Below are 20,246 nucleotides of genomic sequence, written 5' to 3'. Positions count from 1 at the left end.
AGATAGATACTTTATTACATCCTGAGGGGAAAGTACATCTCTATGTTTATATGAATCAATGTCTGCTTTATTTCTACATAAATTTTTCTTATGATAGTCATTAATAATCAGTAGCAAGATCAGCTGCTTCATTTAGATTCACCAATGTAGAAAATGAGATAGACTAGCGCCCTGTCCAGGGGGTGTGCTGGTACATCAAGCTGCCTCACGCTAAAGAAACAGGAGATAGACTAGCGTCCTGTCCAGGGGGTGTGCTGGTACATCAAGCTGCCTCATGCTAAAGAAACAGGAGATAGACTAGCGCCCTGTCCAGGGGGTGTGCTGGTACATCAAGCTGCCTCATGCTAAAGAAACAGGAGATAGACTAGCGCCCTGTCCAGGGGGTGTGCTGGTACATCAAGCTGCCTCACGCTAAAGAAACAGGAGATAGACTAGCGCCCTGTCCAGGGGGTGTGCTTGTACATCAAGCTGCCTCATGCTAAAGAAACAGGAGATAGGCTCCTGTTCTGTGGGCCGTTCTGGCTCGCACAAGGCTACTTACTTAATGTTGAAAATGTGTCAACTGAGAGTAATACAAAGCATTGCAATCAACCCTAGTAAGCGGATAATTGAGTGGGTCTAGAGATATGTCTGATTTAATACTACAACTTTAACTGAGTTATGACCCGTTCACTTGATTCGCGCAAGCCACCGAGAGTGCCACTTGGTCAGAAGCAGGGCGAGGTCATGGACTTTGACTTTGAGTTAGGCCTACTTCTTCCCTGGCCAAACACTGACAACTTTCTGCATTTGATTTACTCTTTTTGTGATCTTCTGCAGTCTGTCTTGTTTCTCCTTAAACCTGCATCGCTCATCAGGGAGTAGTTTCTCTCCTCTTGCTATCTTCTCCAGAAGCTCAGACTCATACTTCATTTTATTCAACCCTACGATGCGATCTTCGAAGCCTGGCTTGCGTTCGTCCTCCTCAGTGCGAATGAGTATCTCGATGTACTCCACAGTGGAGAGAGAGCTTGGCTTCAGTGCGATCTCATTCAGCCTCTTAAGACAATTGGAGGACAGCTTGATCAAGTACATCAGCTTGTCCTCGATTAAAACATACTCATCTTCAATCTTGTCCAGCATCTGCTTGCTGTTCATAAACTTGCCCTGTGCCTTTATGAAGTTTTCCTTCATCTCTTTAATGGTCCTTTTCTCTGTCTTAGTTACATATGTCCATAAGGCTTTTTCCTTCTCGTGGTCATGGTAAGAGCAGTTTCCTGGACACATGACACAGTTACCATCATCATCCATCACGGCACATTGTTTGGTTTCATCCTCGTTAGGGAGAAAGCAGCTGGTGTGGCATGTGAACTTGCATACGAGGCAGTTTGTAGCAAAAGAACTTAATTTGGTTCTCTTAGCAACTAGAACCTCTACCTCTGTCTCAAAGTCTTGGTTCTGTTTCAAGTTCATGTCCTCGTTCTCCAGGCACCGTTTGAACGTTTTGATCTCATTCAGCTTTAACAGACCTGCTGTGATCTGAGGGGTCAGTTGTGTCATGGCCTTCTCCAAACGATCACGTTCTTCCAGCACTTTTTTGGTCATTGTTAGATCTTTGCTCTCACTGCTTTCCAAGTCTTTGAAGAAAGCTTTCATCTGCTTAAAAGTTGACTTCCAGACCAGCCTCTTTAGCCCTTCCTCATTATCATCCTCTGAACCATCTCCAGCAGAGCTTTTGTCTTCTACTTTCGGATAGAGCAGAGCTGAATTGTTGAATTTGAAATGGGTTGGGAGTCCATCCTTGTTTTTCTTACAGGGAAGGTCTGCAGCTTGGATGGCCTCCAGAGCAGGTATGTCTTTCCCATCAGCAAATGTCACGAGCATCAGGATGTTTTCAGCAACGTCCTTTCCAAATATTGACAGGATGGAGTCAAATATGTATTTCTGATTTGCACTGAGACGGGCGAGGGATGCCTGCACTACAAAGCAGACTGCGTCAATGTGATCAATCCCTAAAGGGTTACATAAGAATTCCTTCACTTTCTCTGTGATCAGTTTATCATATGCCATTCCTCTAGTGTCTCCGAACCCTGGTGTGTCAATAATGGTCAGGGAATAAGGAATCTGAAAGCCTGGTTGATTGTAGACCTCATATGATGTTACGATTGAAGTCTGGCTCTCAGCCTGTGACCTGTTGGTCACCTCATGGATGAGCTTAAAGCGGTAGTGGTCTTCCCACTTTACCCCAAGAATGTAGTTGATCATGACATTGACCAGAGTGGTTTTTCCTGCACCTGTGGACCCCAGAAGCAGTATTACCTTGTTATTCCCTTTCTCAACTTTCCCTCCAAATGTGTACTGTTCAAAACTTTCCTTTACACCCAACTTGTGTTCCAGATTCAGCCTATGGATTGAAGGGTTGCCTTTCTTAACCCTCTCTGATTTCTTCAGAAATTCCTCACTTTTTGCTCCTGTTGATTTGCTCCTCTTCGGTTGGGCATCAGCCCTAATGGTAGTCAGCACTGCCTCAGGACTGGGTAGACTCTTCCCTGCTTCGCCACAGTTAGCAGAGACTCTGACAGTGTATGCAGTTTCAGCCTTTAGACCTTCCAGTATGCACTCTCTGGTGGTGGTTTTGATGGTGTGCCACGTCTTATCGTCAACAGCCTTCCCACACTCTCTGTAGTCAACCTCATAGCCAATGACTTCAACATCGTCTCCCACCATGGTAGGAATGTCCCAGTTCACTCTGATACTTTCAGATTCTAGAATCTTCTCTCTGGTTGGTCCAGGGGGGCTACATGGGCGGGTCCTGGAGTATTCTGTCCAGTCACTGGAGAGGCTCACACCAGGTCTACACACTGCCCTGCAGCTGAAGCGATAGTCTTTATAGGGGTCCAAACGTCTGATGGTGACCTGGCTAGTGGTAGCATCAGCTTTGACCTCTGTCCACTCAGATTCAGCCTGCACAGCCTGGTACAAAACCTGGTACGACTCCACAGACTTGACGCCAAGGTTGGGAGGGTTGATTTGCACGTGGACACAGTCATGTTCCAGACTCTTGATGGTGGGGACACCTGGCTTCGATGGCAGTTCAAACTGGGGACTCAACAGTGTCCCTCTCTCATAGACATGGATGGAGGATGCAGTGATTAATTTGTTTGGAATTGATGCAATGCAGAATGCTATATTTTCTCTGTCTTTGTTTGACTCTTTGAAGTCTAGGAACAGATTTATGGTTTGCCTGGTTAGGGTGGTTACCACCCCTGAGCGAAACCACTTTTCTGCTGCTGATTTCCCAGCTGTGTTGGGGTCGTAAGGTATCAGTGAAGAATCACTCTTTGATTCTTCCAGCAAGTAGTTCTCCAAGTCTACCACATACTCGTCTTTGTCCTTCAAAGAGGAGAATGCAAAACACACTACATGATTTTTAGCTTGATCAAGCACTATTCCATCCAATTCACTGCTTGAGTACACAACTTGTACCTCTTTCATTATGTCAAGGTAAGAGCTGACGACATTAATCTCTCTCTCTCTGTCATCCAGGTACGTGATCATAAGGTCATTCTGGAATGGAGAGCGTTCCTTGCTGTTGAGCATTTTTATCAGTTCTTCTTCCTCCATACCTCCTCCTCTTATGTGGGGAAGAACCTTGCAAAGACCTTTCTGGAAAACCAGCTTGTACTCTGAGCACAAGTCCCTGAACTTGCTGAGCTTGGCTTTGATTTCAGGGAACTTGATAGCCATGCCTTCTTTCATCATGTCCTGGAATTTTACATCAGTGTTGTCCAGCCCGTCCAAGATTCGCTGTGCGCGACGCACCAGGCTAACACTGATCTGCCTGACTAGCTGGGCAGCTGCAGAGTCCAGGTTCTTGAGAGGATAGAGCCAGACAGTCATGGGCACAGCATGTTCTCCATTCTCCCCTAGCAGACGCGCTAGGCCAGCATACAGCCTGGTGGCGTCTTCAAATGTGACAGGGTTGTTTTCTAGTGCAAAATCACCGTGGAAAGTGCAGCTGAATGTATTGGTCTGTTTCTTCTCTTCCTCGCTCATCTTCAGTGATGCCTGCCCTTCTATTGTAATGGAGGGGATCTTCTTTATTACGGCGTGCAGGCTTCCCTGAATATCCTGGTGGTTTTCTCCTGAGGAAACCTCACGGTCAAAAACAAAGAAAGCTTGTGCACCGTAGAGAATGGCAGTCACCACATGGGTGGCAGAGCCCTCTCGGAAGATATTACAGTGTTTCACATTTCCTGCCCCCAGGTGGTCCATGGTCAGCTGCTCAAAGCGAGTGGTGGTACGGTACTGCAGAGAAACCCTGGACTGACGCTTTGAGGTCTTTTTATCATGTAGGAATTCAGCAGAACCCTTCACACTGACTAAGCCACCAAGAAAACTGGCCTCAAGAGATGCAGACACATTCAAAGCTTCTGACTTGTCTTCACTTGAGTCAGAAGCAATGATTTTGAAATCAGTGTTAGGTTGTGGAGAGACATTTATGTCTTTCTGTAGTATTTCAGAATCCCAGAGTGTGATACCTGCAGTTTAAAAAGAGAGAATGAGAAATAACTTTTATTGTGAAAAAAACATGTACATGCAGAATTGTTTATATATGTAAACATGGTTTCATTCAAAGAACTCATCAAAGTAATTATTCTAGGTGACATGACAACCGTAGTTAGAAAAGCTACATCTATCTTTGCCATTGATCACTTCTGTGACAGCATAACTGTATATGACTACTGCAAAATGTTGCATGCTATCAGTATTTTGTCCCAAGTGGGTCCTCTAGCTTGTTTAACTCTGTGATGACCATAGAGATGTACAAGAAAGCTCATCTCCTGTCTTTGCAATGGATGCTTTTGTGACAATATCTGTAGCGCCATTGAGGGCTATCCATTTAAAAGTAGTCAATTTCTTCTTAGTATACTTTTATGAGTGTATTGGCAGTTCGTTAAAAAAACTGTGCTACGGTTTGTATAGTCTGAACAGGTATAAAGCCAAGGATGATGATTTACTTCCACCTGCAGGTATAGAATGTTTGGTCAGAAATATAATTTATTGGCTGACCCCTCTTGCTGACCTGAATGGAATTCTGATATCCTTCCTTAAAGGAGCTACATGTAACATTTTTTAATTGTAATTTAAGAAAATGTCCATAAAATGTCTGCATTAATAATAACATGAAATTATAGTGTTTCACAAGGCCCACACAAAATTGCATTCTGATAGTGCAGGCCTGTCTGTCTTTTGTTGTCAAATAGGAAGGCTGCACCCTCCCTCTCTTCCATCAGCATCATTTAGAGGCGAGGTCATCTCCTCAGGAGCACAACCAACAATGGCAAACTGGGGCAAGCGTTTAGAAATCGCTCTGCCTTTACCTGGTTGCTACAATTCTACATATTCTACATGTCAGTTTATGTGACAAAACAAGCAATCTTTAGTGTAGAAAATCATCTAAATCGCTGTGAAACATGTTGTCAATAATGACATATATTGTATTTTCAGCTGTTCAAAGCTGAAAGTAAAACTTAAGGAAGTGGTGGGGGAGTTATTTGAATTCAGGCTGTTGTTGCAATTCACCTAGTTTCCACAAGGTGGCATTGTTTTACTTGTAGCTCCTGTAACCCATGCAAGTCCCACCAACTTGACTACTTTAAAATGGCGAAAGCCCTCAATGACGCTGCCCATGCTAGAACAGGATTTGGGACAAGTCTATCCAACTCTATGGTGGAAGCACAGTCAATGAATGTAATAGTTTTCCGTACCTGGAATGAGGACATCCCTGCGGCAGTCATACAGCATCCCCAGCTGGAATGGTCGGCCGAGAGCGGCTATCTCAATGGTTTCAGAGTCAGACATGACTCAGTGTTCTGAAAACACATCCGAGCAGGGGTTTATGCACAGCTATATATACTTCAGAACTATTGTATAGTAGAAGCATTTAGAAGAATGCAGAGCTTTACATCTAGGGGAGTTAAACTTTAGGTTGGAATAACAAAGGTACAAAAGACAGACGTAAGATGCAGACATCTGAATCACTCACATTTCTGTCTCCTCCTCAGTCTTGTGTTGCTCTTCTGGGATGGGAGGCGAGCCTTGATGCTCAGCGTTCGATTTTCCAGGCTACGCCTCTGTAACGAGAAACATCAGGAAAAACACTTAAAAATTAATACTGTTTACTTTTGGATAAACATAATGTAGTGTAAATGCTGCTCTTCTTTCATAAACATTATCCCAAGTGAGCATGAACTCTGGGGTCTCAGAGTCCACAATGGCATGGGAACCTTGTGTTAAGTGCATTTCAAGAACTGCACACTGTTTTTCTGCTGGTGTAAATTTAATAAGGGAGTAGTCACAGATAGTCATATGGATAACATAATCTTTGGAACGGTCAGTAGACATACATTATCTTTATAAGACCAAAACAAGTACACCTGAATAATTTATTTAATCATAATCTATACTGTAGCCAAAGCCAGCGGGGAAAAAACATATGTTTTAAAGGTATAAATATAATGAAATGATTTGCACTTTATTAAAAATAATAATATATAAATCAAAAATCTTGAAATGTCTAAATGAGGTTTAAGTATGACACAAAAAAAAAATTAAGAATTCAAGAAATAATAACAGATGCAGAAATATGAATGATACTTTATTCAGTTATAGCAAAAATATATGACTGTTTGTGATGAGACCTTACTGCTATCGCCAGTCAAGAGAATGACTTACAATTACAATTACAAGAAAGGTAAGGCCAATACAAAAGCACTCATAAACTTGCTTTTATTGCTCAAGATATCAAATAATTTGAGTTAATAGTCTCTTTTGTTTGTCACGTAGGCATTTTGTCTTGCTTTCTTTGGGATTCAATAGATTTCTTCTCCTCTTGCCTTGGTCCTGCCTTAGTTGTCCTGACATCTTAATTTCTCCATCTAGACTCGTTCGAATTCGTCCTGAATGAGTTTTCTTTCTGGCTCTGCCTCCATACTTGCTTTGTTCTCCTGGAATTGTTCTATCGACATTTAATTATTCTCTGTTCAGCCTTTGCCTCATCCACTGGCTGTGGTAATTCGGTTGTCACATTTCCTAGTTTTCTTCTTCCATGTATACTTTGAAGGGAGATATCACAAAACAAACAAACAAAAATAGATAGCTTTTACTTTAAAATATTTTAGAATAGAGAAAGAGTACTCCTTATAGCTACAGTAATTTAAAGTGACTTTTAGCTGCTGCCATATTCAGAGTAACGTTTTCATTAATGAACAATATTCTCTAGTCCACTCATCAATGTATTTTCTACAGTTTTATCATCTTATTTTCCCTCAGTTTCATCTCTTTTTTTTATGCTTTCAGTTCTTTATGTATCCTGGTCCTTTCATCTTCCTCTTGCTTTCTTTTGGATTCAAGTTGTATTTTTCTCTGCCTCTCCTGCTCCTCTCGTTGTTTTTTGCCCATCTGTTGTTCTCTTTCCATTCGCATTTTCTCCTCCTTGAGCCGAAGGCATTCCTGCTCAAATCTTCTCTTTTCTGCTTCTGCCACGTCTGCCCGGTGTCGGGATTCATGGTCCACTTCAACTGTATGACTTCCACCCATTTTCTAAGTATTTTCTTGCAGGTTTTGTAGGTTAGACTTAACTGCACTGATTCTTCGAGGTGACATGTCAAAGCAAACAAAAACAGACAAGGAATGTTTTACTTAAAAAGGAGAGCATATGACACTCTATTCAATACTTTTCTGAGCATCAATTGGCTATTTGTCATACTTAGCATTTTAATTGTGTTAGTATTGTGGATATGTGGTCAGAAACACACGGGGGACCTATGGGAGCTGCACATGTAGCTTTATACAGAGGTTTAAGACCGTGGGCGGCACGCATACACATGATCTTTAGGCAGGAAGTAAGACAGAAATGATAACACTGTTGCTTTTCAACTTTGTGATATTCTGGTCTACTCTGTCACTTGTCATTTTAAAATCTCAGAGGGAAGTGGACTAAACAGGGAACAGTTAGGTTTACTTATTTAAGTTATGAAAAGCAAAAGCCCCAAACTATGACTAGAAATCTCAGTCACCTAGACTTTACTTCAAACACTAACTGTCCATTTTTTCATAATTTCCCACCATTTTTTTAAAAGACCTATTCTGAAATGTTCTGACATTGCAAATTCCTCAGTATTCAGGGTAGGTTTTTACTTGTAAAAAAAAAATACATGTAATAAACTTTCAATAAAATCCAACCAAATATAAATAAATAAATAATTAGTCATTTAGCAGACGCTCTTATCCACAGCGACTTACAGGAGCAATTATATATAGTACTTTAAAGCAATCTGTGTATACATAAAAAGTCATCTAATAGTTTTAACAATCAATTATAATTTCCCTAGACCCGTAAAAATTAAAGAATGGTCTCTTTATTTGAGCCAGTTTGCTACAGCAGGAAAATGCAACAGGAAATGTGAATTATTATGTGGATTATAATTAAGTGACATTTTTATAGGGGTTGATACAGTGGGGAAAAAAGTATTTAGTCAGCCACCAATTGTGCAAGTTCTCCCACTTAAAAAGATGAGAGAGGCCTGTAATTTTCATCATAGGTACACGTCAACTATGACAGACAAAATGAGGAAAAAAAATCCAGAAAATCACATTGTAGGATTTTTAATGAATTTATTGGCATATGATGGTGGAAAATAAGTATTTGGTCAATAACAAAAGTTTCTCAATACTTTGTTATATACCCTTTGTTGGCAATGACACAGGTCAAACGTTTTCTGTAAGTCTTCACAAGGTTTTCACACACTGTTGCTGGTATTTTGGCCCATTCCTCCATGCAGATCTCCTCTAGAGCAGTGATGTTTTGGGACTGTCGCTGGGCAACACAGACTTTCAACTCCCTCCAAAGATTTTCTATGGGGTTGAGATCTGGAGACTGGCTAGGCCACTCCAGGACCTTGAAATGCTTCTTACGAAGCCACTCCTTCGTTGCCCGGGCGGTGTGTTTGGGATCATTGTCATGCTGAAAGACCCAGCCACGTTTCATCTTCAATGCCCTTGCTGATGGGAGGAGGGTTTCACTCAAAATCTCACGATACATGGCCCCATTCATTCTTTCCTTTACACGGATCAGTCGTCCTGGTCCCTTTGCAGAAAAACAGCCCCAAAGCATGATGTTTCCAACCCCATGCTTCACAGTAGGTATGGTGTTCTTTGGATGCAACTCAGCATTCTTTGTCCTCCAAACATGACGAGTTGAGTTTTTACCAAAAAGTTATATTTTGGTTTCATCTGACCATATGACATTCTCCCAATCCTCTTCTGGATCATCCAAATGCACTTCAGACGGGCCTGGACATGTACTGGCTTAAGCAGGGGGACACGTCTCGCACTGCAGGATTTGAGTCCCTGGCGGCGTAGTGTGTTACTGATGGTTGGCTTTGTTACTTTGGTCCCAGCTCTCTGCAGGTCATTCACTAGGTCCCCCCGTGTGGTTCTGGGATTTTTGCTCACCGTTCTTGTGATCATTTTGACCCCACGGGGTGAGATCTTGCGTGGAGCCCCAGATCGAGGGAGATTATCAGTGGTCTTGTATGTCTTCCATTTCCTAATAATTGCTCCCACAGTTGATTTCTTCAAACCAAGCTGCTTACCTACTGCAGATTCAGTCTTCCCAGCCTGGTCTAGGTCTACAATTTTGTTTTTGGTGTCCTTTGACAGCTCTTTGGTCTTGGCCATTGTGAAGTTTGGAGAGTGACTGTTTGAGGTTGTGGACAGGTGTCTTTTATACTGATAACAAGTTCAAACAGGTGCCATTAATACAGGTAACAAGTGGAGGACAGAGGAGCCTCTTAAAGAAGAAGTTACACGTCTGTGAGAGCCAGAAATCTTGCTTGTTTGTAGGTGACCAAATACTTATTTTCCACCATAATTTGCAAATAAATTCATTAAAAATCCTACAATGGGATTTTCTGGAATTTTTTTTCTCAATTTGTCTGTCATAGTTGACGTGTACCTATGATGAAAATTACAGGCCTCTCTCATCTTTTTAAGTGGGAGAACTTGCACAATTGGTGGCTGACTAAATACTTTTTTTCCCCACTGTACATTTTTTTAGGGCAAATCAAGTCTGACATTTCAAAGTGTAAATGAAAAATTGTAGAAGCCTTAAAAAAAAAAAAAATGTTTTTGCATTTCCGACTCTACAGGATAATTCGCAGCAACAAAAGAGTTATCAAATTAAGATCCTACATCTGTACCTTAAGACAATGAAGCTTGTAGATGGATGTCAATCAGACATAAATTACGAAATGTAACAAAGTTCAAACTTAAAAATACATATAAAAGAGTAAGTATAAAACATACGTCAAGGTCTTCGGATGAAACGACGCGTCTGTGCCAAAGAGGTTTGTTGATCGATGTAGCCCGGGGTTTGATCCCATTTTATAGTCCTAAAACAATGTCCCCCCCCCCCCCCCCCCCATCTTACGTGACTGTCTGCAATTAATTTCTTTTTTTTTTGTAAAACACATCTCGCTTCCTCATATGTGGTCTTCTTGTAAATCACATGACACCTTCCAACTGTTTCAGAGTGCTTGATATACGGTGCCTTGCAAAAGTATTCATCCCCCTTGGTGTTTTTCCTATTTTGTTGCATTACAACCTGTAATTTAAATGGAATTTTTTTGGGATTTCATGTAATGGACATACACAAAATAGTCAAAATTGGTGAAGTGGAATGAAAAAAATAACTTGTTTCAAAAAATTATAAAAAATAAATAACGGAAAGGTGGTACGTTTATATGTATTCACCCCCTTTGCTATGAAGCCCCTAAATAAGATCTGGTGCAACCAATTACCTTCAGAAGTCACATAATTAGTTAGATTGCACACAGGTGGACTTTATTTAAGTGTCACATGATCTGTCACATGATCTCAGTATATATACACCTGTTTTGAAAGGCCCCAGAATCTGCAACACCACTAAGCAAGGGGCACCACCAAGCAAACGGCACCATGAAGACCAAGGAGCTCTCCAAACAGGTCAGGGACAAAGTTGTGGAGAAGTACAGATCAGGGTTGGGTTATAAAAAAATATCTGAAACTTTGAACATCCCACGGAGCACCATTAAATCCATTATTAAAAAATGGAAAGAATATGGCACCACAACAAACCTGCCAAGAGAGGGCTGCCCACCAAAACTCATGGACCAGGCAAGGAGGGCATTAATCAGAACGGCAACAGAGAGACCAAAGATATATCCACGATTTGCAAAGCTCCACAGTGGAGATTGGAGTATCTGTCCACACACTCCACAGAGCTGGGCTTTACGGAAGAGTGGCCAGAAGAAAAGCCATTGCTTAAAGAAAAAAATAAGCAAACACGTTTGGTGTTCGCCAAAAGGCATGTGGGAGACTCCCCAAACATATGGAAGAAGGTACTCTGGTCAGATGAGACAAAAATGTAGCTTTTTGGCCATCAAGGATAACGCTATGTCTGGCGCAAACCCAACACCTCTCATCACCCCGAGAACACCATCCCCACAGTGAAGCATGGTGGTGGCAGCATCATGCTGTGGGGATGTTTTTCATCGGCAGGGACTGGGAAACTGGTCAGAATTGAAGGAATGATGGATGGCGCTAAATACAGGGAAATTCTTGAGGGAAACCTGTTTCAGCCTTCCAGAGATTTGAGACTGGGACGGAGGTTCACCTTCCAGCAGGACAATGACCCTAAGCATACTGCTAAAGCAACACTCGCATGGTTTAAGGGGAAACATTTAAATGTCTTGGAATGGCCTAGTCAAAGCCCAGACCTCAATCCAATTGAGAATCTGTGGTATGACTTAAAGATTGCTGTACACCAGCGGAACCCATCCAACTTGAAGGAGCTGGAGCAGTTTTGCCTTGAAGAATGGGCAAAAATCCAAGTGGCTAGATGTGCCAAGCTTATAGAGACATACCCCAAGAGACTCACAGCTGTAATTGCTGCAAAAGGTGGGTTGTGAATAGTTATGCACGCTGAAGTTGTGTTTTGTTGTCTTATTTCTTGTTTGTTTTACAAAAAATATATATTTTGCATCTTCAAAGTGGGAGGCATGTTGTGTAAATGAAATTATACAAACCCCCCCAAAATCAATTTTAATTCCATGTTGTAAGGCAACAAAATAGGAAAAATGCCAAGGGGGCCTACGTTTGTTTATTGCTCAAACACACACATGCCCATCATGCATTGCTCCAATAACTTTCAAAAGATTGTTCCGAAGTTTGCCTAAAAAACATGTATTTTCCTGATAATGAAGTTGCACAAAAAAAGTGTATATTTTCCCACGAATTGAGTGGCACAAAAATTCAAAAACATTCACGAAATCTGATGCAAAACTTTTTGCAGTTTATTGCACGAATTGATTGTGAGACTGTTGCAACCTGTTTTTTAATATCTTATTTTATTGTAAAAAAAACATCTCACATCCCCATATGTGGTCTTCTTGTAAATCACATGACACCTTCCATCTGTTTTTAGAGTGCTTGATACAGTAGGCCTACGTGTGTTTATTGCTCAAACACTCTTAGTGCGTTCCAAATGGCACCCTATTCCCTATATGATGCGAAATGTTTGACCAGAGCCCTATGATGCACTATAAAGGGAATAGTGTGTCATTTGGGATGCAACCTCTATGTATTCTCAGTGTAGTTGGAAATGCACCCATCTGAGCAGCAAATAACATGCAGTTGCATCAGGGGCATTTAAACCAAACAGATTTTTTTTTTGCAGGTCTTCTATTTTCCCCACATTTATTGATTAGACCACTGATAGACCACTGCGCCACTCGGGAGGCCAACACGTTTATTTTTATTTTTTTTATATAAATTAATGGGGGACACATAGAAAAGCAGTGTAGAACACCATTGCCCATCATTCATTGCTCCAATAACTTTCAAAAGATTGTTTCCGAAGTTTGCCAAATATCATGTATTTTCCTACGAATGAAGTCGCACAAATGTGTATTTTCCCACTAATTAAGTGGAACAAAAATAAAAACAAGAAATGCATGAAATCTGATGCAAATACTTTTTTTGCAGTTTATTGCAAGAGTTGAATGAGACTGTGTTGCACTTGTTATTTTGTTGTTGTTTTTTTGTAAAACATATATCACCTTCCTTCTGTTTCAGCATGCTTGATACAGTAGCCCTAAAATTGTTTATTGCTCAAACAGTCTTAGTGCATTCCAAATGGCACCCTATTTCCTGTATGAGGCAAAAAGTTTGACCAGGGCCCAATACTGCATTATGTAGGGAATAGTGTGCCATTCAGGACTTAGCCTCTATATATGCCCTTATTACTGTGTAACTGCTCATGTATTTACAGTGTAAGTATTGTTATCATTATTCATTATTAAACTGTACTTAAACTCTATTTAGGGTTAGTAATTGTTAGTGTTAGGGTTACAAGTACAATGTAACTAATTGTAACAATGAGCCATTACAATACTTGTTACACTGTAATTGCAGTTACAAAGTAACCAGAGAACGAGCAATCATCCCTTCTGCCTCTGCTCTGGCAGACTTCCTTAACACAAATACTGCTATATAAAGTAAGCGGATATTCGTGAACATATGCCGTGAGGGCGGCAGGTAGCCTAGTGGTTAAGAGCATTGGGCCAGAAAGGTTGCTGTTTCGAATCTCTGAGCCGACCAGTGGTGTAAAGTACTTGAGTAAAAATACTTTAAAGTACTACTGTCTGGGTTGGCAATACTCAGTATAGAAAGTCGGGCGTGCAACCTTTACCTACAGGCCATGGTGAAAACATATGCACACAAAAAAGGAGGACTTCAGGAGACCAGGTGTGTAAAAAAGACCATGCCTGTGGACATGACTTTCCCCACAGTCCTGTTATGGAGATTTCTCCCCTTCTCAACTGTCTGTCACAGCCTCTTGGTTTACACCAATCAGAGTGCCTGAATGCACATTTGTCTGTGCATTTGTCTCAACCAACGTCCTGCTAGGTCCCCCGAACCCAAGCCACCAGAGCTGCCCAGCTCCCCATCAGACCAAGACAACTCCAGAGTGCACAGTCCACAACACCAAGATCTGCACCCCCCTCAACCAGCTCCTCGACTGGCCACAGTCAAGGAGACTCCCGCTCCAGTCGTGGAGACACAGTCAGCCACTGCCATGGGGCCTGTTCTGGCTGTAGTTGTGGAGTTGTCCTCTCCTTCCAGTGGGACCCCCTGCTGGTCGAGGCAGACGCTCGGGTGCCCGAGGTTTGACTGTCTGCCACCCTGGAACATTCAGCCACAAAGATTGCACCTGCTCTCCCTCAGGAGCCCCTCCTTGCTCTGGGCCCAGAGTCCAAGCCCGCAGTGGATTCTTCCCCCGCTCCTAGGATGGAGCCACAGCCTGCAGCTACTGCAGATGGCAAGTGCAGCCAGGAAGTTGAGGCCTCTCCTGCCTCGCCTGCCAACACCGTGCTAGTCAGAGTTTCCTGCCTCCACGGTGGGGTCAGAGTTCCCTTTCTTCCTGGTAAGGTCAGAGTTCCCTTCCCTCCCAGTGTGGTCAGTGTTGCCCTCCTTCCTGGTAGAGTCAGGTTTAGAGTTCCCTGCCTCCCTCGCAGGGTTTACGTTTCCTGCCTCTCAAGTAAGTCTAGAGTTCCCTACCTTCCCGGTAGGTCCAGTCTATCCTGCCCACTTGGTAGGCTCTCAGTTTCTGTCCATAACCGGCCTTCAGTCTCTGGCCATAGTTTCAGGTTCACACTGTTCTGACTTAGGTTCTTGGACTCTTGCCATAATGCTAGGTCACCAGTCATCTGCTGTTCTAGGTCCACAGTTCCCTGCACTAGTACCCCCTAAATTTGCTGCTCTGCCAGGCCCTAGGTATCCTACCCAGCTAGGCCCCACATTCACTTCACCGTCAGGTCCGCAGTGTCCTGCACAGCTAGGCCCGACATTCGCTTCACCGTCAGGTCCGCAGTTTCCTGCCCTGCTCAGATCGCAGCCCTCTGCCTTATTTGGTGGCAGTTGCCTAGCCCGTCAGGTTTAGAGCCCCCTGCCCCGCTAAGCCACAAGTTACCTGTGCTGGGTTCTCAGTCCTCAGCCCTCGTCTGCCCCAGTCCCTAGCACTAGGTCCTCAGTCTCCAGCTGCACTAGGCCTGCTATCTCCAGCATTAGTCTGCCCTCAGTCCCTAGCTCAGGTGGGTCATCAGGCTCCTGCCCCACTAGGCTCAAAGGTACCCGTTTCTCCAGTAGTCCCAGAGCTCGACTGCTCTCCTAGCCCTCAGTCATTGCCCCTGTCAGGCCCAGATTCAGTTTCCCTGTCAGGTCCAGAGTCAGTGTTCCTGTCAGGTCCAGAGTCAGTGTTCCTGTCAGGTCCAGAGTCAGTTTTCCTGTAAGGTCCAGAGTCAGTTTCCCTGCCAGGTCCAGAGTCAGTTTCCCTGCCAGGCCAGAGTCAGTTTCTCTAGCAGGTCCAGAGTCAGTTTCCCTGCCAGGCAAGAGTCAGTTTCTCTAGCAGGTCCAGAGTCAGTTTCCCTGTCAGGCCCATCATTATCAGCACTAGGCTGCCAGACTTCAGCCGTTCTAGTTTTGCTGTGTATACAGCTCTAGTCGGCCCTCAGTCCACAGGCTTTTGGTTCTCTGCCCCACTAGGTCTGCAGCATCTGCCCTCAGTTGGTCCGCAGCCCCCAGCCTCAATCAACAAGCAGTCAGCTCCCTCAGTGCTACACACACCAAAACGTATTCCCTAGTTCTAGGCCCTGGGTCTCCAGTCTCGCTAGAATCTGCATAATCTGCTCCTGTAGGTGTGAAGTCCCTGCCTCTAGCCAGTTCACAGCCCCCAGTCTTAGCCGCGACCAGTCGCCTAAACTAGTGCTAGGCTATAAGTTCCCTGCTCAGCTAGGTTTGCAGCGTCCCACCATACCTGGCTTGCAGTCCTCAGTCTTAGTAGTAGGTTCCAAGTCCACTGCCCTGTTAGGCCCTGAGTTTCCTGCCCTGCTAGGCCCTCAGCCCGCTGACCTCAGGGTCCCACCATTCCCTGACCCGGGGAGCCTGCTGTCTTTAGTTCTTGGGGGCTGCCTGCCTCCTGCCTTGGATGAGCCTCAGCCCTTCCCATGTGGGAGACCACCTAACCTCGTCTCTGGGGCCCAGCCGGCACCTGCCTCCAGATCCCTGATGAGTGTCGCCCAGGGGTCCCCACCTGTTCCACCATGGGATCCATCATCTTCAGCAGTGGGGAAAGAGTCATCAACTCCAGCAGTAGCCAGTGAACTGCCAATGATAGTTGTGGCCGGAGTGCCAAATATTTCCACCGCAATAGGCGAGCCACCGCCTCCAGCTTTGGCAATTCTCAAGCATTGTTCTCAGCGCCAACGGATTGGCCCCAGCGTCCCTGCACCAGCTGAGCGTCTCTGCACTGCCACACCCGTGGCATTCCATTGGGTAGCCCAGTACTGTCCCTGCGTCTCTGTGCACCTCCTTCACTGGGCGGCCCCTAAGCCCTTTACGTGCACCAGAGCCAGCACTCTCCTGTCCCACATGGTTCTCTATAGTGACACTCAAAATCAGCTGCCCTTTTAGTTTGGACAGTAGGACTGGACCTCACCTTGTCTGGTCCCTTCACTACTCTGCCCCTCTGCTTTGCCTGTCCTTCCAGATAGAACTAGGTCTTTTCAGGACTAAGCCCCCATTGATGCCTTTTAAGATGTGTGGATTTCCATAAGAAATCCAGTGGCAGCTGTTAAAAAGGCCATACCTGTGCACCTGACTTTCCACACAGTCCAGTTAGGATGATTTCTCCCCTTCTCAGCTGTCTGTCAGCCCCAATCAGAGTGCCTGAATGCACATTTGGATTCTGACCCCTCCCACTCCAGGTCAGATTTTTTTGGGTGGTATCCAATTGGTAGTTACAGTCTTGTCCCATCGCTGCAACTCCCATACGGACACGGGAGAGGCGAAGGTCGAGAGCCATGCGTCTGCCGAAACATGACCCTGCAAAGCCGCACTGCTTCTTGACACACTGCTCGCTTAACCCGGAAGCCAGCCGCACCAATGTGTCGGAGGAAACACCATACAACTGGCGACCGAAGTCAGCGTGCATGCGCCCGGCCTGCCACGAGGAGTCGCTAGAGCGCGATGGGACAAGGACATCCCTGCCGGCCAAACCCTCCCCTAACCCGGACGACTCTTGGCCAACTGTGTGCCGCCTCATGAGTCTCCTGGTCGCGGCCAGTAGTGACACCTCTTAGACCGCTTCGCCACTCGGGAGGACCTAATTGTTGGGAAGGTTAATGCTTCATTATGGTGATTGACTGCAAGCAATTACCTTAGGCCTAATTACCTTGTTACATCTGTAGCTGTATAGTTCTGCTGCAGTTTATGTAGAAAGGTTTGGACACACCTACTCATTCAAGGGTTCTTCTTTATTTTACTATTTTCTACATTGTAGAATAATAGTGAAGACATCAAAACTACGAAATAACACATATGGAATCGTGTAGTAACCAAAAAACTGTTAAACAAATCAAAATATATTTTACATTTGAGATTCTTCAAATAGCCACACTTTGCCTTGATGACAGCTTTGCAGACTCTTGGCATTCTCTCAACCAGCTTCATGAGGAATGCTTTTCCAACAGTCTTGAAAGAGTTCCCACATATGCTGAGCACTTGTTGGCTGCTTTTCCTTCACTGTGCCGTCCAACTCATCCCAAACCATCTCATTTGGGTTGAGGTCAGGTCGTCTGATGCAGCACTCAGTCACTCTCCTTGGTCAAATAGCCCTTACACATTTACATTTTAGTCATTTAGCAGACGCTCTTATCCAGAGCGACTTACAGTTAGTGCATTAATTTTCATACTGGCCCCCCGTGGGAATCAAACCCACAACCCTGGCGTTGCAAGCGTCATGCTCTACCAACTGAGCTACACGAGGCCTGGATGAAAATGTATGCACTAACTGTAAGTCGCTCTGGATAAATATGGACTTGGTCTTTTACCAAATAGGGCTATCTTCTGTATACCAACCCTACCTTGTCACAACACAACTTATTGGCTCAAATGCATTAAGGAAAGAAATTCCACAAATTAACTTTTAACAAGCCACACCTGTTAACTAAAATGCATTCCAGATGACTACCTCATCAAGCTGGTTGAGAGAATGCCAAGAGTGCGCAAAGCTGTCATCAAGGCAAAGGGTGGCTACTTTGAAGAATCTCAAATATAAAATATATTTTGATTTGTTTAACACTGTTTTGGTTACTACATGTTATTTCATAGTTTTGATGTCTTCACTATAATTCTACAATGTAAAAAAATTGTAAAAATAAAGAAAAACCCTGGAATGAGTAGGTGTGTCCTAACTTTTGACTGGTACTTTATATTTCACATACACCATGTGCATGTCATTAATAAGTGCATGTTGATTAAATTAATTCCCCCCCCCCCCTCATCAATCTACACACAATACTCCATAATGACAAAGTGACAACAGGTTTTTAGAAATGTTTGCTAATTTATTTAAAATAAAAAACTGAAATACCTCACTCACATCGGCCCGCTTGGAGTTTGCCAAAAGGCACCTAAAGACTCAGACCATGAGAAACAAGATTCTCTGGTCTGATGAAACCAAGATTGAACTCTTTGGCCTGAATGCCAAGCGTCTCGTCTGACTTCGAGGTCCAAAGTTGAGTTTGAGGGGTGTAGGCTATTAGCCAGACAAAACCTGCTGGGTAGTGGCTGACTTTCTCCTCATGCCGACTACTTTGTTAGGCTATTTAATATGTCATTTAAAAAAAAAGTTTATAAATAGCAGCTAAATACGGTATTTAGCTATATATAATACACTGCATAATGAAACAATCCCTAGTAAGCTAGTGTTTTGAGGGTGGACTGACTATATTATTTGGCATTAATAGACTGGTTTTATACACTACAACTTTCTATCCAAGCTGGGAGAGAGCGCGAGGACGGCCCATGTCGTGCAGATTGAGGTAAATCTGTAATGTTTGAATTTCCAACTTTAATTACTGAACAAGTAATTACCCCGACCTTACAAGGTCCAGTGATTGAGGGACCTTACAGATAATTGTATGTGTGGGGTACAGAGATGGGGTAGTCATTCAAAAAGCATGTTGTTGAACACAATGAGTCCATGCAACTTATGTGATTTGTCAAGCACACTGTCCACTTTATTTGGTCTTGACCTGGCCCTAGAGTTCATCATTTCATATCTCTCACTCATCACACACACATACACCACTCGCTGGCTGATTCTTGTTGGCCCTTATGCACTTCCCATGTGAGACCACATTTTAGCATATCTGTGTGTCAGCACCAAATGGGCTAGTTCTTCTTTCACTCTGACTCTCTTATTTATCTTATGGCCTGAGACAGCCCTGCACACCAGAGAGTACCACCTGACACTCCAAACACCATTTGGTCATTGCCTGATGAATAGGTTAATACATTTTTTTCACTCCAATTAGATCACACAAACAGTAACATAAAAAAACTTTTAAAAAAAAACTGTAACATTAGATCAAAGAGAAGGTAGCCTCTGCCTTGTGCCAGTTCATTAGGCCTAATTACCTTGTTACATCTGTAGCTGTATAGTCCTGCTGCAGTTTATGTACAGTACCAGTCAAAGGTTTGGACACACCTACTCATTCAAGGGTTCTTCTTTTATTTTACTATTTTCTACATTGTAGAATAATAGTGAAGACATCAAAACTATGAAAGAACACATATGGAATCATGTAGTAACCAAAAAACTGTTAAACAAACCAAAATACATTTTACATTTGACATTCTTCAAATAGCCACACTTTGCCTTGATGACAGCTTTGCACACTCTTGGCATTCTCTCAACCAGCTTCATGAGGAATGCTTTTCCAACAATCTTGAAGGAGTTCCCACATATGCTGAGCACTTGTTGGCTGCTTTTCCTTCACTGTGCGGTCCAACTCATCCCAAATCATCTCAATTGGGTTTAGGTCGAGTGATTGTGAAGGTCAGGTAATCTGATGCAGCACTCCATCACTCTCCTTGGTCAAATAGCCCTTATACAGACTGGACGTGTGTTTTGGGTCATTGTCCTGTTGAAAAAAAAATGATAGTCCCACTAAGAGCAAACCAGGTGGGATGGCGTATCGCTGTAGAATGCTGTAGTAGCTATGCTGGTTACGTGTGCCTCGAATTCTAAATAAATCACTGACAGTGTCACCAGCAAAGCACCTCCACACCTCCACACCTCCTCCTCTGTGCTTCACGGT

The 20,246-nt window shown here is 43.5% G+C and overlaps 1 protein-coding gene across 1 annotated transcript; it reads right to left on the bottom strand.

The window, feature by feature from the left end:
* Nucleotides 1-750: 750 nt before the first annotated feature.
* On the bottom strand, nucleotides 751-10,373 carry LOC311099879 (uncharacterized protein; the record flags this gene model as incomplete). Its single annotated transcript, XM_084140601.1, has 4 exons — nucleotides 10,351-10,373; nucleotides 6,029-6,116; nucleotides 5,751-5,855; nucleotides 751-4,520 (listed from the first exon to the last, which is right to left on the bottom strand). The coding sequence occupies exons 3-4, from the start codon at nucleotides 5,842-5,844 to the stop codon at nucleotides 751-753; spliced, it is 3,864 nt and encodes a 1,287-aa protein (XP_083996727.1). The 5' UTR covers nucleotides 5,845-5,855; nucleotides 6,029-6,116; nucleotides 10,351-10,373.
* Between the last annotated feature and the right edge of the window lie 9,873 nt (nucleotides 10,374-20,246).

This window comes from Coregonus lavaretus (genome assembly GCF_964263955.1).
Source record: "Coregonus lavaretus genome assembly, chromosome: 24".
In the NCBI taxonomy this organism is placed as follows: Eukaryota; Metazoa; Chordata; class Actinopteri; order Salmoniformes; family Salmonidae; genus Coregonus; species Coregonus lavaretus.
The sequence above is the reverse complement of the archived record's forward strand: the minus strand, read 5'-3'. Positions and strand labels throughout refer to the sequence as shown.